This window comes from Fukomys damarensis, unplaced genomic scaffold (assembly GCF_012274545.1).
Source record: "Fukomys damarensis isolate Sample0158 unplaced genomic scaffold, DMR_v1.0_HiC HiC_scaffold_16, whole genome shotgun sequence".
In the NCBI taxonomy this organism is placed as follows: Eukaryota; Metazoa; Chordata; class Mammalia; order Rodentia; family Bathyergidae; genus Fukomys; species Fukomys damarensis.
Window position 1 is genome coordinate 118339197 of NW_022900928.1, and position 27067 is coordinate 118366263.

The following is a 27067-nucleotide window of genomic DNA, read 5'->3' on the forward strand; positions in this document are numbered from 1 at the left end:
GGAATTGAACTCAGGACCCTGTACTTGTGAGGCAAGCAGTGGCATCACTGAGCTAAATCTCCGGCCCGAGAATAGTTTTCTTGAACTGAAGAAAAAAATCTTCAGGTGAAAAGATTTTATCATGTTAAAGGCAAAATTAACAAAAACTGTGACTACCTCGATGTAAATTAGTGAAACAGAGACTTCCAAAACCAAAACTGCTACAAAATTTCAGAATGAAAATTAAAGATTCTTACCAAGTTAGGTTTCTTATGGGTGTTGGAGTGTAATAAGATATGATGGGCAGTATATATAATGTGTTAAGGAGCAAAGACTATGACACCATAATTCTGTCATGTGGGAAAGCCACAGAAGTAATTGTTACTTATAAAATGGCTTTGAAGAATTCTATTATCTCTGAAAAAAATTTATTCAGAGATGCCCTATGGATGATTGAAAAATTAATAATAAAACTTTTTGAAGAGAAACGTATGCTATAAAGTCCTAATGATGAGCATGGAAATTAATTAAATACAGTCAATATAAATAATGATTCTTAAAATTTGGTACCAGGGATTGACTCAGAACCTTGCCCTTGCGAGGCATGTGCAGCACCACTGAGCTAAATCCCTGGCCCCAATAATTATTGTTAACATGGTTGAAAAGCACTGCAAAAGTTAAAAATAATTCAAATGTTGCTCTGTTTTGTAAAAAGAATTATTTTAGTAAAACTAATCTGGGGGCCAGGGTTCCGCTGCCTGCCTTGCAAGTGCAAGGTCCTGAGTTAGATCCCCGGTATTAAAAAAAAATTAAAAATAAATAAATAAAAACAAACTGATTTGGCTCAACAAAATAAGCAACTAGTAAGGAAGGGGCTTTTTTAGTGAAATGAAGTAAAAACCAAGTATATAACAAAGAAAATTCCCCTCAGTTTTTAGGCCACCAAACCTTTTATTTTTTGGTACCAGGAATCAAACTCAGGACCTCACACTTGCCAGGCAGGCACTGCATCGATGAGCTACATCCCCAACCCCAGCCAATCCTTTCTACAGAAAGATAAAGACTAAAAAAAAAAAGAGGCTTGGTATAATCTGTGGGTTTACATTTTCCCCATGACACAGGAAGGAAGACTAGCATTTGGTATGTCACAAAAAACTTTTAATTACTTGCCATAAGGTACTAAAGGGGGTGCGATTCTTAAAGAGACTACTTACGCTTTACAAATAATGGAGTGCTGAACCTCAAACTCCAAATTAGAAATAACAGGGCAAGTGTACACTCTGGTGGCTGAAATATCTGGTGAATTTTCTTCTCCAGGAATAGGTTCAATCTTCCAAGTTTTATTTAATTTTTCCATATCCTCTTTCAATTGGTCTAAACACTGACTTAAAAATTCATGAGCATCCTAGAAAGATAGTATCTACTATCAGATCAAAACATTTCCTGTCATAGTAATAACATCAACAAAGTAATTTATATAATTAAAGCACTTGGAAACCAGAGAAATAATTGAGCAAGGTCAGATTTATTCTAAAAAGGATTTTGGGATACATAGTTTGCGACTAAAAACAAATGACAGCCAGGCATTGTATAGCACATGCCTGTAATCCCAGCACTCAGGAGCAGAGGCAGGAGGATTGATGCAAGTTTGAGGCCAGCCTGGGCTACAGAGTGAGTTCAAGGCCAGCCTGATCTACATAGAGAGAATTTGTCTCAAAAAATCTCCAGCCTCCCCTCAAAAAACAAATGCCAAGAGGCAGGGTTATGTAAATGACAAGCTCAGTGGTACAGTGCTTGCATGGGCAAGGCACTGAGTTTGATACCCAGCATCACAAGAACAACAAACAAGACCCCAAAAAACTAAAAAAAAACCCCAAAAAACAAATGACAGATTTCATATTCTTAGATATTTAAGTGTATTAGTCTGAGTAAATTAATGAGTCTTCACTTTGCTAAAAATGTTGTTTCAGTGACAAATGATACCTGTATATTAAAATATGATAAAATACACAGAAAAGTCATACTGAAACCTACCATAACTCCTCAAGGTTTTGAATCCATGATGACCACATTACACAAATATTTTAAAACAAAAATCTGGTTGCACACTAAAATTATTTTAATTTTCCCTATCTTTAAAACATTTAGTAACAATTAGTACTCACATTCTGCATATAACCAGAAAATCTTTCTGCTGTAGCTGAAATGGCATTTTTAACTTTTTTGAGTAAATCTTTTTTGGTCTCTGAATTACAGATATCTTTTTTAACAAGCAAGTGTGCAAAACGCCTGGTAAAACAAAAGGAACAAGGTCAGCATATTTCACAAAGCACTGAATAGCATGTTATTTTGAAGACTGCTAACAGGCACAATTTTGAGTGTTTAAAATCCCATTATTCTATGATCAATGTACTAAATGGTTATTCAGTAAGGACATAACAATTACCTGATAAGTGCATTGAGTGGAATTTTCTTCCATGGGATACCTTGTTTAAGTAAATCATTTGCAAATGACTGGAGTGAAAACAGAGATTGTAAAATGGCATTCATATAGCATGTATTTCCCAAATTGGAGAATCTGAAAATGAAAGAAATAGTGCATGTTAGTAAAGCAGAAGCAGTTCTGAACTATGCTCTCAGCACAGGAGTATAACGGAGTTCTCTACTTTGGCTTGCATCAGAATCACCCGGAGGGCTTGTTAAACCACATTTTTAATGAACCCCAACCCAGAGTTTCTGACTCAGGTCTGGACAGAAGAGTGCAAAAATGCACATTTCTGTTAAGTTATTAGATGATGGTGATCTTGCTAATTCGAAAAGACACACATGCAAACCACTGCATTATAATAGAACAATTACTTTAGTTTTAGTTAATAGAAAATTAGGCATTACCTTTATTAGGCAAACCTTTACTTATATGTAGCAAATATTTATTCCAATTTTCTTTTGGTTTTGGTCATGCAAAATCTAATTTTTATACAGTCAAATTTATTAATCTTTTATTGAACTTTGATTTCGATCCTGAAACTTAATCTTGAATTTACAAAGCTCTCCCTATTTCAGTTTTTTCCCAGGACTCACACAGTTTTCATTTTTTACACTTGGGAATCTAATTCATATGGAATTTCTTTTTTGTAAACAGATGAGAGAAGAATCTATATCTTTTCCAAAATGGTTACAAAATTATTCTAATGCCATTTATTTAAAAAATCTTTTTTTGTTCCTCTACAGGACTTTTTTTCTATTCTATTCCAATGACCTGTCTATGCATCCGTACAACTTTTTTTGTTTTGTTTCTTGAGTCAAGGTCTTGTTATATACTCCAGGCTGGCCTTCAACTCAGTATGTAGCCCAGGCTGGCCTGGAACTTGCATCGGTCCTATCTCAGCCTCCTGGGTGCTGGGATCATAGGCATGTACAATTATGCCTGGCTGGGTAGAATTTTAATTATAACAAATTTATAATTATTTTTAAGCGTTAGGCAGGGCTATTCTCCCTTACTGTATTTTCACAGCTATTTCTGTGTTTATTTTTCTACACAAATTTTTCGACATAAATCTATACTAGTCTAATTCTATAAAAAAAGCTTATTTCTTTTAGGATCACATTAAACTTACAACTTAATGTAGAGACAACTATATACAGTATCTTGATTATACTCAGATGTCCTAAATAAGAATAGTGGATATTTTCTACATATTTAAGTTTAGTTTGTGTCCACTGGGAGTATTACAGTTGTTTCTTTTTTTTAATCCAGCAATTTTTGAAAATCTTGTTAAATTACTCCTAAATATTTTATCCTTTTTGTTGCCTACTTGGATTTTCCCTTCTATGTCTATGTTTATACTACCTCTATGGGATAAACCAGAGTGTTTATAATTACATGCACGTTAATTTTTGATTCTATCTAAGGAAATGTTTTAACTGTTTCACTTATGTTTCTCATTGAACACTAGGGTTTCTGGGTCTTTCATTTGTAATTTTTTCTCATCTAAGTGCATTGACTAATATCTGCAGTACAATGTTAAATAGAAGCAAAGGGCGGGAGATGTAGCACAGTGGTACAGCAACTGCTTTGCTCAATCCCCAACACCAGAAAAAAACAAAACTAAACAGCCCCTCAAAACAGAAAAACAAAACAATCCAATCAACTACAACAGAGGTTAAAAACAGCAGACATCTTTAACTTTTCTTGATCTTAAGTAAAATACTAGGACTTAAACTATCCTCACAATCCTGACATAACCATTTTAGGACCTCTATAGCTCAGCAATCAAGTAAACTGTAGAGTATCAGCTGTTTACTCTCAGATTGCATGGCTGACTGTGAGCTGTGGCTTATAGCCGAGCATCCTGACAGGATATAGTACTAGTATGGGAAAAGAGCAAAATTCTAACTGGTAGTGTAGTTTCTAATGAATGTGTTTTTACTTTTGCACCACTGTAAAGTCAAAATATCTTAAATTGAGCCATAAGTTATGGACCATTTGAACTTTGATGTGTTATTGTAAGCCATTATTTTTCAATTCTCTACCTCATGGTAATCTCTTTTATTATCTTTATTACTTTTTTTTTTTGGTACCGGGGATCAAACTCAGGTCCTTGTACTTGCAAGGCAGTAGGCGGAACTGCTAAGCTAAATAACTGGCCCTAATCTTTATTACTTCTTACACTTTGTTTTGGTTTACTTTGTCATTCTTTTTATTTGAACTCTGAAATTTATTTCATTCTTATGCATTGATATGAGTTAAAGAGTATTATCTTCTATAGTTTAGAAATATATACATATACATATATATGTATATATTTCCATCATTAATTTTTCTGATCACTGCCCTTAAATGTATTACACATATTATCAATATTTCCATTATCATTCATCTTTTAGAACATCTGTAATTTGTATTCACTCAATAGTCACTGAATAGGGTTTTCAGTTTCTGAAAGGTAGAAGGTAACTTTTAAATATTGCTTTATTTATTTATTTATTTTTGGTACCGGGGATCAAACTCAGGTACTTGCGTTTGCAAGGCAGATGGCAGAACCACTGAGCTAAATCCCCGGCCCTAAATATTGCTTTATTTTTAATTCTTAGTTTTATTTCACTATAATCAAAAGACATTAACTGCCACCCTGATTTTGTCTTTGCACATTGTGCATGTTCTTCTTTTGTGCATGGTCCATATACAAGGCACACACTTTATGAGGGTCTAGCATTTAATACCCATCCCTCAGGGATAACAAACTGATTATGATGTGTAGAGCCTTTATATCCTTATTTTTCTACTTATGTCACCTGTCATTCTAAAACTGGGCTGTTAAGGTTTCCAATGATTACAAGTGTTTATTTATCATTGCATCTTTTATAGTCTTTATACAAGAGATTGCAGTGTTGCATTTATATATTCATGACTGTCATATATTCATTGGGAATTTTTGGCTTTTAGCATTATTAAGTGTCCTCCATGGTTCTGATTTAAGTACTATTTTATCAAGTATAAGGGGGCTGGGGATTTAGCTCAGTGGTGCCACTGCCTACCTTGCAAGCACAAGGTCCTGAGGTCGATCCACGGTATCAAAAAAAAAAAAAGTATAAGGACTGAAACCTGTGATTTCTTATTGTTTCCATTTGGCTGTTAAATATGTTTTCTTCTATCCATCCAATTCCTTCATTCATTGGTACAAGGGATTGAACTTGTGACCTTGCACTTCCCAGGCAAGCTATGATCTTCCCTTTATTCTAGAACTTTCTGAATTACTATGCTAGCACAACAGAGTTGTGTTTTGCTTCATGAAACAAGGTTCTCTCTCTCTCTTCATGAAACAATGTTCTCTCTCTCTCTCTTTGAGACAGGGACTGCCTTTGTAGTTCAGGCTGGCCTTTAACTCACGATGATCCTCCTGTCTCAGCCTCTCCAGTGCTGGGATTACAGGCACGTGCTACCATGCCTGCTAAAAAAATACATTTTCATAGATGAGTTAAGCCATTTATATTTATTGATGTGGCCAATACATTTATTCTCAACTGTCATGTCATTATTCTTCTCTATCTGCTATGTCCTTTAGAAATGTGGTTTTTAGGTTTGTATTTGTTGGAGTTGTTACATCTACACTTACATTTTCATATCACCATTAACCCCTTTCTCTTATTTTTACCATCTAGATAGTTATTTATTTATTTAGCTTTTTTGAGACAGGGTCTCCCTATGTAGTTCAGACTGGCCTTGAACTCACTATGTAGCCTAGGCTGGACTCAAATTCACAGTGATACTCCTGTCTCAGCCTCCCAAGGGCTCAGATTGGAGGTGTGTGCCACCCTATCTGACTCTAGATTGTTCATTTTAAATGGAATTCTTTGACTTACACCTATTACTTATGAAATGATTACCTTACTCTACTTCCACTTCTCTATTCCCATTTCATTTAGTTGCACTTTTACTGCTGTATCAGAAGACATATTTATATGCAGTTCTCTGTGTGTTCCCACCCATTTGTTTTAGATCTTTAACTGAATATAGGAAAGTTTCATCATCTTTTGTCAATGCTATCCCACCACATCTTGGAAAAACCAGTACCCAAAACAACAGCAGCAACAACTCACTCAGCTGGTAGGACTGGGGAGGGCAATTTGGTAAGCAGAATAAAAAATTTCAAAGTGTCTTAATAATTCTACTTCTAAGAATCTATACTATAGATCCAGTCCATCAAGTAAAGTATTAAAAACACACACATATATGTGTGTGTGTACAAAAATGTTCATTCTATCCTAGATTTTAAGTAAATAAAAGAGGAACTCTAATGCATGTTAATACAGTTCAAAATTCTATATTAATATATATAAAGATCCCTATGGTTAATGTGCAGTGAAAAAGTCAGAGAACAGAAATGTAATATACTAGTCATTAAGAATGCAACTACAGCCGGGTGTGGTGGCACACACCTGTAATCCCAGCACTGGGGAGGCTGAGGCAAGAGAATCGCTGTGAGTTCAAGACCAGCCTGGGCTACATAGTAAGCTGCAGGTCAGTCTCAACTACATAGCGAGACTCTGTCTCAACACCTGCCAAAATAAAATCATGAAGAATGAAACTAGAGTCCAACTTCCTGAATTTACTGTTGCCATCATGCTGAGCATATAATTTTTTCCTTTTTTTTTTTTTGAGACAAGGTCAGGCTGGTCTTGAACTCATTACGCAGCCCAAGCTGGCCTCAAACTCACAGCAACCTCCCTGCCTCAGCCTTCTGAATGCTGGGATCATGGGGGTGCACCACCATGGTTGGCCTGACTATACTGCTTTGAGCAAGCTAATTAACTTCACTAAACCTTAGTTACTTACCCATAAGTGCAGATATTTAAAATACATGCATCGATAGAACTATTGTAAGAGTTAAAAAAAAAATCTATGAAAAACATTTAATATGGGTTCGCTTTGGCAGCACATATACTAAAACATTTAACACACAGTATCTTGCATATACATTTTTTAGTATAACAGCTACTATTACATTACAGTTATTAAACCATGATCTAATTTTTGTGTTTAATAAAAATATAATCATAAACAAATCGATAACAAATTTAATTTTAAAAGTGCCTCAGGAGTGTGACTTCACCTATGGATTGAAAAACACTTTACTCTTTTAAAATGAGTATTATACGTATTTCCCCTGGTATTCTAATGCTTAAAAATGGTTAGAGATCTGATAATGAACTTAACATTATTTATGGATTTGATAAATGTCTGAGTCATTTGATTTTGGGAGAGAGTGTGACATAGGAGTCTCATTATGTAGTTCAAGCTAGCCTCAAATTTGTGGTTATCTTCCTGCCTCAGCCTCCCAAGTACTAGTATTACAGGTGTGCACCACCACGCCCAGCTTTCTCTCTCTTTTTTTTTTTGCGACAAAGTGTTGCAATGTTGTTCAGGCTAGCCCTGAACTGACTATGTAGCCCAGGGTGGTGGCCTCAAACTTGTGGTGATCCTCCTGCCTCAGCCTCTCCAGTGCAGGGATTACAGGAGTGCATCACCATGTCCAGCAAGTTATCTAATTGCTTAGTATTTTAGAACTATAATTAATCTGACTTCTTTTTTTTTTCTTTTCTCTTTTTCCTCCGCTTTCCCCCCTCCAACAAAGTTTAAGTCAGCTGAATCACTTTATTAGAAAGAACAGAACAGTGACCTACCCTTGTAGCTGCTGCTGTTGGTGAGATGAAAAGGGCACTCTTGGTTTGTTCCAGCCAGTGTAATCCTGATTACACCTCAATTTTTTAACAGAAAGAGGAATTGGCTGAGGAAGAAATCCCAAACTTCTTTTGGCAGAAGGAGTTTGGCTTGAAATATTAGTCCTATAAAAGAGTAAAGAAAAAATAAAATACATTTTGAATGCTACTTTTTCTCCTTATGACACAGATGTCAATGGTCCAAGGAAAAAATTCTTTAATTTAGGAAAATATCTGTGATAAGAGTCACTGAGGGAAAACTCACAAATGTAAATTAAGTCTGTTATCAGAATGTCTGAAGAAGCTTCAAGACCAAACTGCACATATCTAACCTATAACCAAAATAATCCAAGATGATGGCTTGAGAAAAAATATAGTTTTACTTTTTTTCCACTTAATGAATATTATACATTAGTTTATCTAGTCTTGGCAGTCAATTTTGTCAATTACAACAAATACTTTTTACCTAATCTCTCTGGCAAAGTCCACTAGTTTAATGTTTAGAATTGAAAATACTGGGGGTATTTTTAATTTTCCTCGATATTTTGATTATTTTCCCAAAAGGCAGCATCAATTTATACCTCTAATGACAATGAATTTTCATTCCCTCATATCTCCATTGCTTATTATCAGAAGTTTTACCTTTCATAGGATAGTAACATTTGATCTCATTGTTAGGTTATTTTGTATTTTCCTGATTACTACAGACATTGAACATACAGGTGGCACCTTGGTTCATGAACTCAATTCTCTCCACAATTCTGGTCACAAACCAAACTGGGCAAGAACTGAATCAAGTTCCCCCATCAGGTCAACAATGAACCCAACTAGAACCTAACTACTGAATTTGATCTGGCTCTCATCCAACTTGGTTTGTGACCAAAATCATGGAATCAAGTTCCTGAACCAAGATACCATTGTTTTTTTCTCAGTTTACTCTTTTCAAAACTGTTTTTCTTTACCCTTAATTTATTTTTTATTTTTATTTCCTCACTGAGTTTATTGGTACATTTTAGGTATACAGTACAGTTATACCCTTAATTTTATATGGAGGTCTTTTTTTTTTTTTTTTGGTATGGGGATAGAGCTTGGGTTTTTATGCTAAACTAAATCCCTGGCATAGAGTTCTTAATGATTTGGAGTTCTTTAAATATTCTATATATTAATCCTTGGTCTACTATATATCCTAAGTTTAAATTTTTTTACATAGTAAAATTTTTTTTATGGTTTCAAATTGTCATTTTAAAGAAATCATATAGTACTATAAAGGTTACAGAAATATTTTCCTGTATATTCTCTAAAATGGCTTAAAATTTTTTGTCCTTCCTGTAATTCCCTTGCAAGTTTGTTTTGCTGTTAGGTTTTAAGAAAAAATTATAAAGGAATTAATGTGAGAAAATGAAAAAATAGAAACAAAGTATAAATATAGAGAGGTAGAGGGGTTGAAGGGAGGGCAGGGAAATGGGGAAAAAAATAAGAATCAAGATATACTATGTAAAGGTACAAATCTCCAATGATGATGTCATTATTTGTATAACTAAAATGTACCAATAAAATTAATAAAAAAGAAAAGATTATAATTTACCTTTCTATATGGAAAACTAGTTGCCCTAAAATTACTTATTGTCTTAAGAGGCGATATGTACATGCACCAGCTCCCCATGATGAATGTATTCATTATATATCGCAAACACATTAATAAAAAATTTTTACTTTTTTGTCAGGGTATGCACTAGACACTGTCTGTCTTTACTAGAATACTCATATGAAAAATTATATAAAAGCCTAAAGAACTTAATGTTTTGTAAAACAAACACGCGATAATCATTAATAACGCACAAGTGCTCTTCATCAAAATTCCTCTAACCTAAATTTTACCATTAGCTATTTGTTTCATCCCTTACTACAAACTCTAAAAATTGCAGTTTAGACCATGAACAATTTACTGTTTTTATTCTTCAGCTTTCAATGATTCAGCATTTCTATTACAGCTGCTGTTCTTTTACATAGCATACAGATCTTTTACTTCTTTCAAACTCAGTGTATCTTTCTCTTTAACGGGAATATTTAGTGTGCTGATGTAAATTAGTATATAAATTTTATACAAGTATAGCATAATTATGTCAGTAATATTACTGATTTGGATTTAAATATTGAATTTTATTACGTATTTATTAGTTGTTACATGTGTTCTCTACTCCTTTTTCTTGTCTCTTTTCAGAATGCTTCACTGATACTCTCATTTTCTTTCCTTTGTTAGTTTGGAAGTAATACTCTCTTAAGAAATTTTAAATGAATGTTCCAAAAATTATACTGCATGTTAAAAGCTTTATTGAAATGCAAATGATACTGAATAATTTACACATAAAGTATATAATTTAGTAAATCTTGACATATGTAATACCATCACCATATTTAAAATAAGGAACATGTCCATCATCACCTTAAGTACCCTGGTGCCCCTTTGTGTCCCTTTCACTCGTCTTTTTCTCGAGCAGGCAACCACTAGTCTGCATTTTGTCACTCTTGGTTACCTTGTATTTTCTAGAATTTCATGTAAATAGAATCATATCATATGTACCTTTTTAAAATTAGCTATACAAAATACTAAAACTTTAAAGCATTTGGATTTTAAAATTTACTTTTCAAATTTCTTTGCTCAGATTTTTACTTCCTACTTCTTTGTTCAGTTTTCTTCTTGCTCAATAAATTCTTTGTCTCTAACTAAAGATACCATTATCTGTCTACATTCTTTTTTTGGGGGGGGGACTCAACTTGGGTCCTTGCACGTGCGAGGAAGGCGGCCTCACCACTGAGCTAAATACCCAGCCCTGTCTACATTCTTAAATTCAAATTTAACTGGGTATACAGGTTTTGATGCTATTACACAACCTGCTTCCTAGCACTATTTGTTAAAAGGACTATTTTTAACCCATTCGATAATCTATCCTTTTCTTTCAGCTGATTTTTATTTTTACATTTTAAGTATGTTTCTTGTATGCATTAGTACTTGATTCTAGTGTGTGTTTTGGCTTTAGGCTTTGTTCAGTATTAGTTTTTTCACCAATCTGGAAATTTTCTCATTATCTTTGAAATAAAAATATTTCCCCTCAAATATTACTTTTTTTTTTTAATTGAGTTTATTGGTACATTTAGGGATACAGTACAGTTACATTCATTGTTGGGATCATGTACCTTTACATGGCAAGTCTTGATTCTCATTTTTTCCCCTTACCTCTGCCCTCCCTTCACCCCCTCCTCCCCTCCCCATCTACAAACACTTTATTTTCATCTTTTCATTCTCTCACATTTTTTTCTTTTCCCTTTTTGTTCTTCCCCTACGTATCACACCTTCCCTACACCTTTAGCTCCTTTCCTCCCATTTCTAAATGTCAGTAATCTTATTAGAATCTTATGCATTGTTGCAGAATATTCACACCAGGGAAACTATTTGGTATTTACACATGTGGGACTTATTTATTTCACTTAGGAGTATATCTTCAATATGTATCCATTTTCCTATGAATGAATCTATTCTCTCGCTCTTTATGGCTGAGTAATATTCCATTTTATAGAAAAACCACAACTTCTTTATACAGTTTCCAACGGATGGGCAAATAGGTTGTTTCCAAGATTTAGCTATTACAAACTGTGCCGCTATAAACATGGGTGCACATACTTCTCTGTGATATGATTCTTTTAGTTCTCTTGGATCAAATATTACTTTTTATAATTAAAATGTTTATTCTATTATTTTTCCAAGAAATTATATTTAATAAATCATTTGCAAAACAAATTTAGTTTTTTTCAAAAACAGGATTCTTGGATTCTTTAGGTTTTGGGTTTTGTGAGACAGGGTCTCACTATATCTTTTAGGCTGGCCTAAGATTTTTCTAATGAGAGGAAATATGTCAAGATTTCTTTCTCAAATTTAAATAACTTAGTTAACATTGCAGTCATAAAGTGCTTGAAAGATAGGTTAAATACCTAACCACAACATCAAATTCATCTTAATCATTTTATACAAAAATGTTTACAACTGAATTAAATTGTAATAAAAAGACAAGCATGACTATGTCATTATATGGCATACATATCATACACTACCATTACCTTTGTTATATTTTAAACCATCACCACTGTGGACTGTATTCCATGATCACACTTTCTCAGTGAGTGCTTAGCAGCTGCCTTATATATTTATATCCACTAAACCTTAAAAAAAAAAAACAAAAAAACAAAAAACGCTATATCTATAGACTATTATCAGCAATTAAATTCCTGCCTGGCTTTTTCCAATAAAAAGTACTCACACGAAGCCTTTTTTTTTTTAAAGAAAACTCCTTAATTTTGGAAGGTAGCTTAAGTACATAAGAAACAAAGCCAATGTAGAAGTGTCTCAGAGGCAAGGTCTTAAATGTTAATCACTAGAGAGGATAGAAAACACAGTGGCCTAGAATCTACACTGGGAGTCACAACCAGTAGGCTCAGTACAAATCATTCCAGCATTCAGTTTATCCATTTGTAGAAAAACTTTAAAACAGAACTAAAATGTTTCTAGAGCGCCTTCTAACTCAAGTGCAATGATACTATGATTCTCAACTGGGTGGGGGGAGTAGTATTGGGGTTGAACCCAGGGCCTCATGCACACTAGGCAAGCACTGTTAACACACATTAGTTTGAATATTCTCAAACTAAGAGTATTTTGAGAGCATAAGAACCATTCAATATTCTGAGAGCGCTTTTTTTATGGTGCCAAAAGTTTATTTGAAAAGTGGAGGTGAGAGGGTAAGGGAGAAACAGGCTCTGCAGAGCAAACTTGGGCTGAACAAGAAAGGAAAAGACAAAAGCAAAATAAAAGTACACCCCGGGTCTGGGAGACTCAGGGTAGGCTACTGTGAAAAGTCAAGGTAGCCTGAAACAGAGAGATCTTCAAATTTCTCACAAGGCACATGACTCTCACATACCTATCTAGGTTAGTGACACTAGAAGAGTAGTCCTTGGATCCAGCTCTGCTTCCATAAAATGACGATGACTGCAAAGGTAAAAGCCCTACAAAACAAAAGAAAAAAAATTTATTATTTAATCATTCAACTTCACTTAATAATAAATTACACATCGGGCATGTTTACATTTGACTGTTTTCTCCATTTCATCAAAATAAAATCCAATCATGTTAAAGAGATTAAATACTGTGGAAAAAGTTACAAAAGTAAAGCACTATTCTCCTGCCCAAAATCTCTTTGCTTCAAGTCTCTAACCATTTTTAAAAACTTGTTTTTCTGACTCCTTCCCTAGAGTTAGATAGTGCATTCTATTTCTTGATTTATTAATTTTAAACACTATCAAGTGACTCCTTTTTATAAAAATCTAGAAGATTCTCATATCACCCCAAATTGTGGTCCAGGAAGATGTGCACTGAGGCAATCTAACTAATCTCACCTAACTAATTACTTGTGTTATGCTGCTTACTTTACTGAGTAACTCAAAATTTAATACATTTAAAACTCCATTTTGTTTCATGGGTTTTCTTGCAATTTTACTATCCACTTCCTTCTCTCATCTCATCTCTTCCACAGCAACTTTCTCTTCTGGGATACTGGGGACTGAACCCTGGGACTTGTACATGCTAGACAAGTATTCTACTACTGAGCTACAAGCCCCCACATCAACTTTTAAAAGAAGATTCTTAACTTCAATATTGCCAAGGCGTGTTACATAATTTTTCAATTTTCTAACTACTGGTTGATTATTAAAGTTGAAAGCCAGTATGTGGAGTTTATATCTTAGGTATTAATATTTCAGAGGTAAAACATATTAGAGGTACATCTTTCTATAATACCAATGTAACAATCCTAAACCACTAAAAGAACATTTCTAGAAGCTGGATTTTCATAAATTATCAGTTTATCAAATAATGACATATTTTATCTTGCTTCAACTTTTTTTTTTTTGGTACGGGGATCAAACTCTTGTGCTTGTGAGGCCGGTGGCGGCACCACTGAGCTAAATCCTCTGCCCATTCCAACTTAATTTTAAATTGATATAATATTAAAATCAACACCAGATATCTGAGTCTCTAAGGATGCCCAGAAATTCAGTTGGTGTGGAAAATATTTGACAAAAATGCACGGACAATCATTAATTCCTAGTTTTTGTAAAAACTAGGCAAGCATAAATGCTGTAGGTAAAAATTTCAAGATCTTCTACATAAAATTTTCTAATTAGAAGCAATGATGAAATTTAATTTTGAACACTTTAACTCCTCTGACTCAGCCTATGGTTCAGGTAGTATGACAATAAAAGAGCTTAATTCCAGACAATCAAATGGAAGTTAAATCTAGATTCTTTAGTACTGAAAACACTAGTCCTGAATATATCTGATATATTCACAGTGATATATATTCCACTTTAGGTTTTTATTTCTAGTTTAATTATAATATATCATATAAATACCTTATATAAATACCAAACTTACCTGATGTCCGATTGTCTTCAGATTGTTTCAAACTCAACTGCTTTTCTCTACTGCTGGTTAAATACTTTCTTGAGGGATCTGTCATAGCCTTGTTGTTCCTATCATTTCAAATAATAATTTTACATCACTGAAGAGACACTAAAAATCAGCAGGATAACTTGTCAGGTGGAGATCAGCTAGTCTCTGTCCTTAGCCATTCTAATACTTGTATAAAGTGTCTATTAGTAAAATACTCATGGTGGCAGAGATAGAAACTATAGCATGGGCTTCCCTTCATGAACCTTTAACTACTGCTGCTATTTTGTCCCCCCGCCCTTTCTTTTTTGGTACTCGGAATTGAACCCAGGGCCTCTTGCTTGCTAGGCTAGCACTGCACCCGAGCCACACCCCTAGCCCTAGCTACTGCCGCTATTGTATGTCCCAACTGGTCAGCAGCAGAAGCTGATGTGAACATGATCAAGTACCCTCCCGTGAGAAAATCAGTAAGCCACTTGAAAGTAAAAGGTTTTGTCTGATTCCTTCCATTTAAAGACAACAACTGATAGAGTATTTGTCATCTGTCCAGTGCCTTGGCCAGAATTATTATATGAGGGCTCATAAGAATAACTAATTTTCAGTTGGGCATGGTGGCGCATGCCTGTAATTCCAGCACTTGGGAGGCTGAGGCAGGAGGATCACTGAGTTTGAGACCATCCTGGGCTACACAGTAAGTTCCAGGTCAGTCTCAACTACATAGTGACACCCTGTCTCAGAAAACAAAAAAACAAAAACAAACAAACAAGAATAACTAATTTTCACTAGGGATGTAGCTCAGCAGCACAGCACCTGCCTGGCAAACACAGGGTCCTGAGTTTGATCCCTAGTAGAAACAAAAGAAAACAAACAAACAAAAATGAATTAACTAATTTTCTAACCTGAAAACATATATTCTTATTTAGGAATAACATTCTACAGAAAAGGAAGTAAAACAGAAGCAAATGACCACAGGATACTCTGGCTCTGTCATATTTGATATTACCCTAAAGCTGCTACCCTGCTACCCTGATAAAGCATTGCAACAGTTTTTTAATTTTTATTTATTTATTTTGGTACCAGAGATTAAACTTGGAACCTTGTGCTTTCGAGGCAGGCGACAGCACAGCTGAGATAAATCCCTACCCCTTCGAGTGGGGATTTTATTTATTTATTTATTTATTTATTTAATTTATTTATTTATTATTATTATCTTTTTTTGATACCAGGGATCGAACTCAGGTCCTTGCGCTTGCAAGGCAAGGCGGCGGAACCAGTGAGCTAGATCCTCAGCCCTTCCGAGTGGTACTTTTAAAGAAGCTGTTGCTGGGATTTAGCTCAGTGGTGCTCCCACCTGCCTCTCAAGCACAAGGTTCTGAGTTTGATCTCTGATTAAAAAAAAAAAAGTACCACTCAGAGATGATCTTATTAGGAATGACATCTTATTAGGAATAAAATATAATATATATAGGTTGAGTATTCCTTATCCAAAATGCTTGAGATTAGAACTATTTCACCTTTTAGAATGCTGACATATGTACTTAGGGATGAACACCAAGTTCTAAAATCAAAATTCATATACACCTTGTACACAGAGCCTGAAGGCAGTTTTATAAAATATTTTTAGTGCACCTATGTTGACTGCCACCTGTCATAGAGTCAAATGTGGAATTTCCACTTTCAGCATCAGATCAGGACTCATAAAATTTTCACATTTTGGAGCATTTCACATTTAAGATTTTTATTTTAAGGATGCTTAATCTGTATTTAAATCAACAAACTATTATATTTATAGAGAATATATGGGCCCAGAAATCAAGGGGGCAGAAGTAGCAGTGGTCCCTTTCATTATAACTCTTAATAACTCACTTGAAGAATTTGTGCTTATCATTCCAATTAGCTGCCATGGGGTGCTAGTTCCAAGACGAGGAAGTTTTTCACCAGAAGGCATGGTAAGAGAACAATTAAACCTAATGTCATGGCTGCTATCTAGTCATTTGGGGCTTCTCATGCTGGCAGATTAACAGGAAAAAATGGTAGTTACCATACTAGCATTTATAAGTGATTATGATATCGAAGAAAAACTGCTGCTATACAATGAAGGCAGAAAGTAACGAATACTGGAGATCCACTGGGATACCTCTTAGTGCTCTCAAGCTTGCTGAATGCGGTTCTCAAGTCACTTTAACTGGCAATTAGATCAATAGTGGCCTGACCATGACCAGAGACTGTGATCCCTCCCTCAGACATGAAGACTTCAAACCAGGCAAACTCTCGAGACTGAAAGTGTTGGTAGAGGATTCAGGGAATACAGAAAGATATTAGAAGAGCAGAATAATATCAGCTATAGCCTCAAGACTCTGTGCATCAATGCACTCTACCAGAAAGCAAGGACAGGGGTTACATGGAATATAATAAGCAAGTGGGTTCCTTCCAGAGAACAATCGGAATGCTAAATGAGCTAACAGTAACTTATTCCACTGTCTTCAATGTCCTCACAATTTCTGTATCACAGAATTTTATCACTACTGTGAGCAAAGACTCTTCCAGTTTCCTATTCTTTTCTAAACAGAAGTTTAGTAATTGCGGTTACCCATTCCTACTCTAGCAATGTGTAATGATGTGTGCATGACAATGAGATTGGAGAATGCAAATTAACTTGCCTTCTAGTTTTCAGTTATCCAACCATAATGGACACAGTCCAACACTTGGACTTTATGGAGAAGACTGCACATCACCCAGAGATCCTAGTCTCTGAGCTGGGTACAATTACAAGACCTGGAGCTTGCCCCATTAGGATGGGGCTGATGCTGTACTAGGATGAGGAAGAATGATAAATAAGGCCAGAGTGGCAAACTACAGCAGACTGTTAGCTATTCCATAACCACTGCATTCTTATTCTGTAACAGTCAAGTTTTGGCTAGGCATATTTCTTATAGTAATACAGATAACTTTTGCTGATTGTACTGCACAGTATAGTACTGTAGTTTTATGTCCTATTATACATTATAGTACTGCATGTAAAAGTTATACAAATATAAAGCCAAGTCATCAAATTGGACTTTGACTATTTCTTTGTCTGAATGTTGCAATGTACATACTACATATAATTCCTCATTTAGCGACCAATTCAATTAACCTAGATGCAGAAATGGCACTTGGTCATTAAGTGAGGAATGTCTGTATAACCATGTAATTAAGTTCTGTACAGTGGGATATACACAAAAGTGATGTGTACAATTTCCAGCCTAAAGCAAACAGTATGCCCTCCCTTTGGTTTTTACCCCCTTCCTACTAATAGCAATGGAAGCATTAATTGAGGCAGCTAACTCAGTCCAAAAAATGGTAGATTAACAAGACTCAGAGAATCTGAATCAATAGTGATAATAGTTTCAGATACCCATCCTATCACCTACCCAGCCTTTCACATCTGTTATAGAAACACAACCAATTAATATACAAAGTTCCTTTGGTTTTTTTCCCAATCCAGTTCTGGTGAACCTTTTCACTTCAATCACCAGTTAACAATTTCTGTTAAGGTATCAACTATTAACTATGTAGTATGTTTTCTCTCCATGAAAGCAAAAAAAAAGAAAACAAAAAGATCTTTATGTGATAAGGATGATGAGGCTGTAATCCCAGCACTCAGGAGTCTGAGGTAGGAGGATCGTTGTGAGTTTGAGACCAGCCTGGGCTACATAGTGAGTTACAGGTCAGTCTCAATTACAGAGTGAGACCCTGTCTCAAAAAAAAAAAAAAAAAAAGCAGTATCTAGTTAAAGACCCAACCGATGAGTGAATGGTCTTGGAGAAAAGCAAAGCTGGCTAGTTTCTTCTAGGCTCTGGTTTTTCCCTCCAATGGCCAGTGGTGGTCAGAGAGCTGCCTGTTTGTAAAAGAAGAAAACTGTTTACTGGCCACAAGGTGTTGTAGAAGAGATTCCATCCTTGGCCCCGCCTGCGCCAGGACAAACACCCAGCGGAAGGTGGAAGGCAGAGGTCCGGGACAGCTGCTCCAAGATCTGTTCTCCCTCCGGCCTGTCTGGGCCCAATCATGAAGACTAGCTTGCTGGGAGGGCACCCCTGCAACACCACCCCTTCACTCAGGCCTCCTGATTGTGCCAGTCCTTGGATCCACTCTGCAGAGGCGCAGATGGTCATAATGGGCATTTTTCTGAGCTCCAGACTTTGAACATCTTCAAAGAAAGGGCAGAGGGAACCGGTAGTAAAACTTTGAGGAATTCAACCCTGCAGGAGGTCAGGCAAGTCAATTTGGGCCTTGCAGACCGAAATCAGTCTGAATCTCAGGGGTCTGCCATCGGCTAGCTGAGATCAAAGGACTTAGTCCTGCACATGGCTGCGCATGCTGTATATTATGACAGCAGAAATATAGTCTGAAAGAGGCACTTCATATTATTTTTCTTCTTTCTTTTCCTCATTCCACTCTGCAAATTCCTTTTTCTGTCCTCCTTTTCCAACTAGGTGTCTTGCTCCCCCATATTATTCCTCATCTCCCTTTCTGTTCCTGCCCTAACTCGGATTTATTCTTTTTTCTTTATGTTATTTTCTTCTCTCATTTTCCTTCACTCAAGGGTCAACAGTTTCAAAGGAAAGTAAGCCTCTATAACTGTTAAGTTGTTATATTCTTGTGCTTATTCTTGCACTCTGTCTTTCCCTTTTGACTTTAACAGTTTCCTAAAGATTGTATGGTCATCCTATGTACTCTGGCTTCACTTGAAATCTTCTCCAATTCTTTTATTTATTACACCTCTCATCCTAACTCTGTCTAAGCCCCCATCCTAAATAGTAAAGATGCTATACTGAAGAGTTTATTTACTGCAAACATATTTTGGGCTGCTTCTTGATTTTAATTTAATTCACATGGTTTAAAGGTGATAGATTAATGACTATCACAAGTGATCAACTTACAGATTGTAAGTTGTACTTATCCTATTGTGTTGCTGATTATATCAATTGGGCTAAAGGATTGTGATTATTTAATGAGTGGTCTTCTCTGATATTATGAAAATGAGAACGTCTATGAGTCATTAGAGATGCAAAAGCTAAAGCGCAACTATATCAGGAAGATGTGAGTAATAACCCAGGAATTAAACCAAGGACAACACAACAAAAAAATAAAAATGAGAAAACAAGTAAGACACAAAGACAGACTTCCAGTTCACCAATGGCAAAGTAGAGCAAATGAGGATGAAAAGTCTGACAGTGAGCCACCAAGACACCCTGACCTCATAGCACAGAAAGTAACAAAACAGATCAATCAGGCTCTAGAAAAATTCAAAACAGAAATAATCTCCCAGATAACCATAGAGATGGTGAACAAAATCAAAGTCATGATATAAGACTTGAATAAGCTAAAGTGATTCCATGCTAATAGGCCAGAGACTGTGCTTCATATGCTAATTGGTAACTCCCTAAGAGCCGGCCGAGGGGCCAGGGGTGAATGGTATGACAAAACGTGACCATAGAACATTTACTGCATAAGATAAGCAATGTGTTTGCAGTCTTGTTCTGTAAATTTCCTGACTTTTTGTTTAGAAAAACCTTATAAAAAGCATCTCAGCCCCTGAGCAGTTGCCTCTCTGAGCTACCTGGCTCTGGGAGTGCCGTCTGGCCAGACTAATAAAGGTCTATTTACCATCTAAGCCTGGTGTGTTCCCTCCTGGGTTTCTCGTTTCTCGATCGAGCTCCTGGAACCTCCCTCCAGCCCAACATCGTGGAGGCCTTTTTGGCTGTTCACAGCTTTCAGAAGTAAGGCCCTGAGTCTTGCCTCTGGAGCCATCATTGGGCTATAGGACTCAGCATCGTGGAGGCCCTTTCGGCTGTTCACGCTCCACGGAGTGGAAGTGAGACTTAAAGTCTTACAATGATAAGAGACCCTAGAACAGAAACTGACAAAAAAATAGATGATCTCAGGACCATAAAGAAGCCATGAAGGCCCAGCATAAGAAATAGAAACAATGAATGCCCAAGACAGGAAAGAAATGGAATCCATGAAACAGATTCAAACAGATATCCAGGAGATTAAAAACTCTTATTGAAAGTTTTCACAGCATGATAAAAGAATGTGAAGATAGAATCTCAGATATAGAAGATAGGATTACAGCCAGTGACCATGAAAAGAGAGGTCTCTTAAAATCAGTAAGGGATCATGAGAAATTGATCCAATAACTCCTAGATGATGCAAAGAAGAATAACATAAGACTGATAGGAATCCATGAAGTAGCAGGAGAAAATACAAATGACTTAAAAAGCTGTTCACAGAATTAATGACAGAAAACTTCCCAAACAGAGGAGAAGAATTTGACATACAGATAAGTGAGGCATATAGGACTCCAACTAGTCATGATAAAAAAAAAAATCTATATTTAGACATATAATAGTCAAGATCCCAGGAACCCAAGAGAAGAACAAAATACTACAAGCAGCAAGAGAAAAGAAACAAATCACATGCAAAGCAAGTCCATCAGAATCACAGAAGACTTTTCAACACAAACCCTCAAGTCAAGGTGAGCCTGGAGTGAGGTATTTCAAGTCCTAAAGGAAAACAACCTCCAACCTAGACTGATATATCCTGCAAAACTCTCTTTCAAAATGGATGGGGAAATAAGATACTTCCATGACAAAGAACACCTTTGAAACTTCATGAATACCAAATCAGCACTACAAGGAATTCTAAACAATATCCTAGAAAAAGACAATGAAGATATGAAGGTCACAAAACCATGAGGCCCAACAGACCAAATCAAATAGGCAAGGCAAGAAACTAAAAGGAGAGGGGGGAGAAAGTAAAAAGAGTCAACAAAAGGACAATAACATGACAATAATAAGTCAGTACATATCAGTTATAACCATCAATGTCAATGGCCTCAATTCACCAATCAAGAGAAGCAGACTGGCAGAATGGATTAAGAAGCAAAATCCAACAATATGTTATATACAAGAAACACACCTAGTGCAAAAATAAGCTGACAGACTGAAAGTGAAAGGATGGAAACAATTCTCCATATGACAGTAGCCCAGAAAAAAGCAGAGGTAGCTATCTTAGTTGCAGACAAAGTAAATTTCAAACCAAAACTAATTAAGAGAGACAAAGAAGGCTACTACATCCCATCCTTGTAAAGGGAACAATTCAAGAGGAAGAGATGACAATCATAAACACATATGCACCAAATATTAATGCCCCCAACTATATAAAACAAATATTAAGTAACATGAAAAACCAAATAAGCGCTAATACAATTGTAGTGGGGGACCTAAATACCCCACTATCACAAATAGATCATCTAGGCAAAAAATCAACAACGAAATACTAGAACTGAACCAAGCTTTTGAACATATGGACTTAGATGTCTATAGAGTGTTCCACCCCACAAAATCAGAATATACATTCTTTTCAGCTGCACATGGGTCATTCTCCAAGACAGACCATTACACTAGCTCATTGAAAAGGTCTGAATAAATGCAAAGGAATCGAAGTTATCCCCTGTATATTATCAGATCATAGTGTAATCAAGCTGGAGATCAACAGCATAAGAAACCAAAAGAACTTCACAAACACATGGAAATTGAACAACACTCTCCTGAACAATCAATGGGTCACAGAGGAAATTAAAGAAGAAATTAGACAGTTTTTACAAATAAATGATAATGTCAATACAACATACATACAGGGATCTATGGGACATAATGAAAGCAGTTCTACATGGAAAGTTCATAGCAATGACCGCCCACACTATGAAAACAAAGCGAGTTCAAATAAACAACCTAATGATGAATCTTAGACTCCTAGAAAAAGAGCAAGAAAAACCCAAAACGCATATAAGAGAGGAAATTATAAAGATGAGAGCAGAAATCAATGCAATGGAAACTAAGAAAACAATACAAAAAATAAATGAATCGAAGAGATGGTTTTTGCAAAGAATAAATAAAATCGATAAACCCTTAGCTAACTTTATCAAAAGGAAAGAAAAGGCTCAGATCCATGCAATTAGGAATGAAAAAAGTGAAGTCACAACAGATCCAAAAGAAATCCAGAGGTTCGTCAATACCTATTTTAAGAACCTATACTCTAATAAAATGGAAAACACAGAAGAAATGGACAGATTTCTAGATACTTATGAATTACCAAAGTTGAACGAATAAGATAAAAAAATTTTAAACACCCCAGTTACAATCAGTGAAATTGAAAATGTAATTAAAAGTTTATCAACAAAGAAAAGCCAAGGTCCTGATGGATTCACTGCTGAATTTTACAAGACATTCAGAGAAGAACCACTGCCACTACCTTTAAACATTTCAATGAAATTGAAAGGGAAACAATACTTCCAAATTCATTCCCGGAAGCAAGTATCACTTTGCTTCCCAAACTGGGAAAAGACCCAACTAAAAAAGAGAACTACAGGCCAATCTCCTAAATGAATACAGATGCAAAAATCCTTAATAAGATACTATCAAACAGGATACAGAGGATCATCAAGAAGATCATACATCCTGACCAAGTCGGATTTATTCCAGGGATGGAAGGATGGTTCAACATACATAAGTAAATGAATGTAATACACTATATTACCAGAGTTAAGGACAAAAACCATTATGATCCTCTCGATAGATGCAGAAAAAGCATTTGACAAAATTCAACACCCATTCATGATAAAAACTCTGCAAAAAATTGGAATAGATGGTCTATATCTCAACTTAATAAAGTTTATCTATGAAAAACCAACAGCCAATATCATATTAGATGGCCAAAAACTGAAAACCTTCACGTTAGCCCACTATAACCACTCCTCTTCAATATAGTTCTGGCAACATTAGCCACAGCAATTAGACAAGAGAAAGAAATTAAAGCAATAAAAATAGGCAAGGAAGACATTAAACTGTCATTATTTGCTGATGATATGATACTCTATATTGAAGACCTAAAAATTTCCACCAAAGGACTTCAAGACTTAATTGACACTTTTTGCAGAGTGGCTGGATACAAGGTCAACACTCAAAAATCAATACCCTTCTTGTACACAAATAACAGACTCACTGAGAGAAATTAGGGAAACAATTCCTTTCACAATAGCATCCAAAAAAATGAAGTATCTAGGAATCAATCTAATGAAAGCAGCAAAAAACCTCTACAGTGAAAACTACAGCACTCTGAAAAAAAGAGATCAAAGAGGATATAAGAAAATGGAAAGATATCCCCTCCTCCTGGGTAGGAAGAATCAACATAGTGAAAATGGCCATCCTACCAAAACTGCTATACAGATTCAATGCAATGTGATTGAAATTTCAACACTATATTTCACAGAACTAGAAAAAATAATAAAAAAAATTCATTTGGAAACAGAAGAGTCCTAGAATAGCAAAAGCCATCCTAGGCAACAGACACATGGCAGTGGGTATAACAATTCCCAATTTGAAACTATACTACAAAGCCACTGTGATAAAAACAGCATGGTAACAGCAAAGAAAAAGACCTGAGGACCAGTGGAATGGACTGGAAGATAAAAAAACAACTCCAGATGTACTCAGCTACCTCATCTTTGACAAAGGAGCCAACCATCCTCACTGGAGGCAAGATAGTCTCTTTAATAAATGCTGTTGGAAAAACTGGATTTCAACCTGCCAAGGATTAAACACTAGACCCTTATATTTTACCATGCACTAAACTAAAATCCAAATGGATTGAAGATCTAAATATTAAAAAAAGAGTCACTAAATTTGCTGGAAGATTAGTTAGGCAGAACTCTTGAAGACATTGGCATAGGAAAAGACTTCCTGAACAAATCCTCAGTAGCATGGGAACTAGCAGAAAGAATCAACAACTGGGATCTCATCTTATTAAAAAGCTTCTGCACTGCAAAAAAAAAAAAATCAGTAGAACTAAAAGACAACCTACAATGTGGGAAAAAATTTTACCAGCTACTCCTCAGACAAAGGATTATTACCTAGAATATATTATATATTATATAAAGAACTCAAAAAAACCAGCCCCCCCAAATATAAAGACCCAATTCAAAAATGGGCATGTGAAAAGAACAGATATTTCTCAGACAAAGAAGTAAAAGCAGCAAGTAAATATATGTAAAAATGTTCCACATCACTGGTCATTCGAGAGATGCAGATGAAAACAACACTGAGATTCCACCTTACCCCACAAAGAATGGGTGCTATCAAGAAATCCACCAACAACAAATTGGCGGGGTTGTGGGGAGAAAGGGAGAAAGGAACCCTTCTCCACTGTTGGTGGGAGTGTAGACTGGTGCAACCACTATGGAAATTAATATGGAGATACCTCAAAGAGCTGGGATTAGAAGTTCCATTTGACCCAGCTATCCCTCTGCTGGGTATCTTTCCAAAAGAATTAAAGGATCATATTAGAGCCAGGGATTTGGCTCAGTGGTTCTTAAGGCCAGAATTCAATCTCTGATACCAAAAAAAAAAAAAAAAAAATTTTGGGCGGAGGATTTAGCTCAGTGGTTCCGCCGGTGCCTTAAAAATACAAGGACCTGAGTTCTATCCCCAGAACCCCCCAAAATAATCATATCACAGTGATATATGTGCACCTATGTTTATAGCAGGACAGTTTGTAATAGCTAAAACTTGGAAACAGCCTATTTGCCCATTAGTTGGAGACTGGATAAAGAAGATGTGGTTTTTCTATAAAATGGAATAATAGCCATAAAGAACAAGAAATTAGAGTCATTCATAGGAAAATGGATACATATTGAGGGTATACTCCTAAGTGAAATAAGTAAGTCACACATGTATAAGTACTGAATAGTTTCTCTGGTGTGAAAACTATAATGGTACATAAGATCCCAATGGTATAATTGACAATGTGAAATATGAAGAAAAGGGCTAAAAGTGTAGGGGAAGTGGGAAGGGTAGGGGAAAAGTAATAAGGGAAAAGAAAAAAAAAACTTGAGAAAATGAAAAAATGGAAATAAAGTATTTGTAAATAGGGAAGGGAGGAGGGGGTGAAGGGAGGACAGGGATAAGGGGAAAAAATGAGAACCAAGACCTGTCATGTAACCAACGATGAATGTAACTGTACTGTATACCTACAATGTACCAATAAACTCAATGAGAAAAATAAAATAAAGATGTGAGGATTATGAGCCAGTGATAGCTCTGTTGCACATCTATTCTCTTTTGTTCAACTCAAGAAATACTTCTTATGGGCCAGGGATTTAGTTCAATGGCACCACACCTGCCTCACAATTGCAAGGTCCTGAGTTCAATTCTTCGATATTTTTTTGAAACAAGGTTTGGTTTGGTTTTTGTGGGACAAGGTCTCGCTTTGTACTGCAGGCTGGCCTCAAACTCATGGTGATCCTCCTGCCCCTGCTTCCTAGCTACTCGGATTACAGCCATGAACCACCATGCCTGAGAAATACTCCTTCGAAAGATTAATGCCCCTTGTCTAGTAGCTATGTGGGACTCATATTCTTTTCAGGCTGACTTTTTATTCAAGTTAGGTAAAAAGATATAGTAGTTAAGGATGAAGGAAAGACGAAAGGGTTCACATTAAAAGAGCAGCAAAAAACATTTGTTTACCAAATTCTTCAGCTCTATTCTAAATATCGCACAATTTTTAAAATGGCAAGAAAGGAGAAGTGCAATGAAATGACAAAAGCAATATAATAGTAGCCTAATTCCTTCCCCACTGAGCACAAAACCTACTGTCCTCAAAATACTTTAAATTATGATTTATTTTTGGAAGTCCTACCAATTGAAGATTCCTCTAATATCTCCTAATGCTTATAACTATCAGTGGAAGAAACTAATCTAGTGCCTTAAAGGCTCTTAAAGCAACTTACGACGATGAATCATTTTCCTTAGGGTAATCTTCATTCAGCTCTGAGTCAGATGATAGCATTCTTTTTCTCTTTTCGGTGCTACAGAGCAAGAGAGAAGAAATGTTATTTTTCAAAAGTCATAATTCTTATATCGTCAAAAATTATAAGGCAACATATTCAAGGATATGGAATGTGACTACTGCTATCTAATTCTCTACACTACATTTTTTTCCCCATTAAGTTTTTCTTTTATTGAGTTTATTGGTACATTTTAGGTACACAGTACAGTTACATTCATCATTGGGATCATGTACCTTTACATGATGTATCTTGGTTCTTATATTTTCCCCATTCCCCTGGCTTCCCTTCAACCCCTCCACCCTTTCCTATTTACAAAGACTTTGTTTCCATTTTTTCCCTTTTCCCATCTTTTTACTTTTCCCTTCTTTTCTTTCCCCTACCCCTCCCACTTTCTCTACTTCTTTACATATTTTCTTCCCATTTCACAATATCAATTATTCATTGTGATCTTTATTTACACTTTTAGTTTTTCACACCAGAGAAAC

The 27067-nt window shown here is 35.7% G+C and overlaps 1 protein-coding gene across 2 annotated transcripts in view; it reads right to left on the reverse strand.

The window, feature by feature from the left end:
• The window catches only part of Usp37 (ubiquitin specific peptidase 37), a 79499-nt gene that overhangs the window by 29944 nt on the left and 22488 nt on the right, over nt 1-27067 (reverse strand). For both annotated transcript variants that reach the window (XM_010611911.3, XM_010611913.3), the window contains 7 exons: nt 26523-26600; nt 14678-14775; nt 13167-13251; nt 8164-8325; nt 2426-2557; nt 2145-2268; nt 1194-1384 (listed from right to left, as the gene is read on the reverse strand). In XM_010611911.3, the coding sequence (XP_010610213.1) occupies nt 1194-1384; nt 2145-2268; nt 2426-2557; nt 8164-8325; nt 13167-13251; nt 14678-14775; nt 26523-26600 (870 nt within the window). The remainder of the gene's footprint in view (nt 1-1193; nt 1385-2144; nt 2269-2425; nt 2558-8163; nt 8326-13166; nt 13252-14677; nt 14776-26522; nt 26601-27067) is intronic.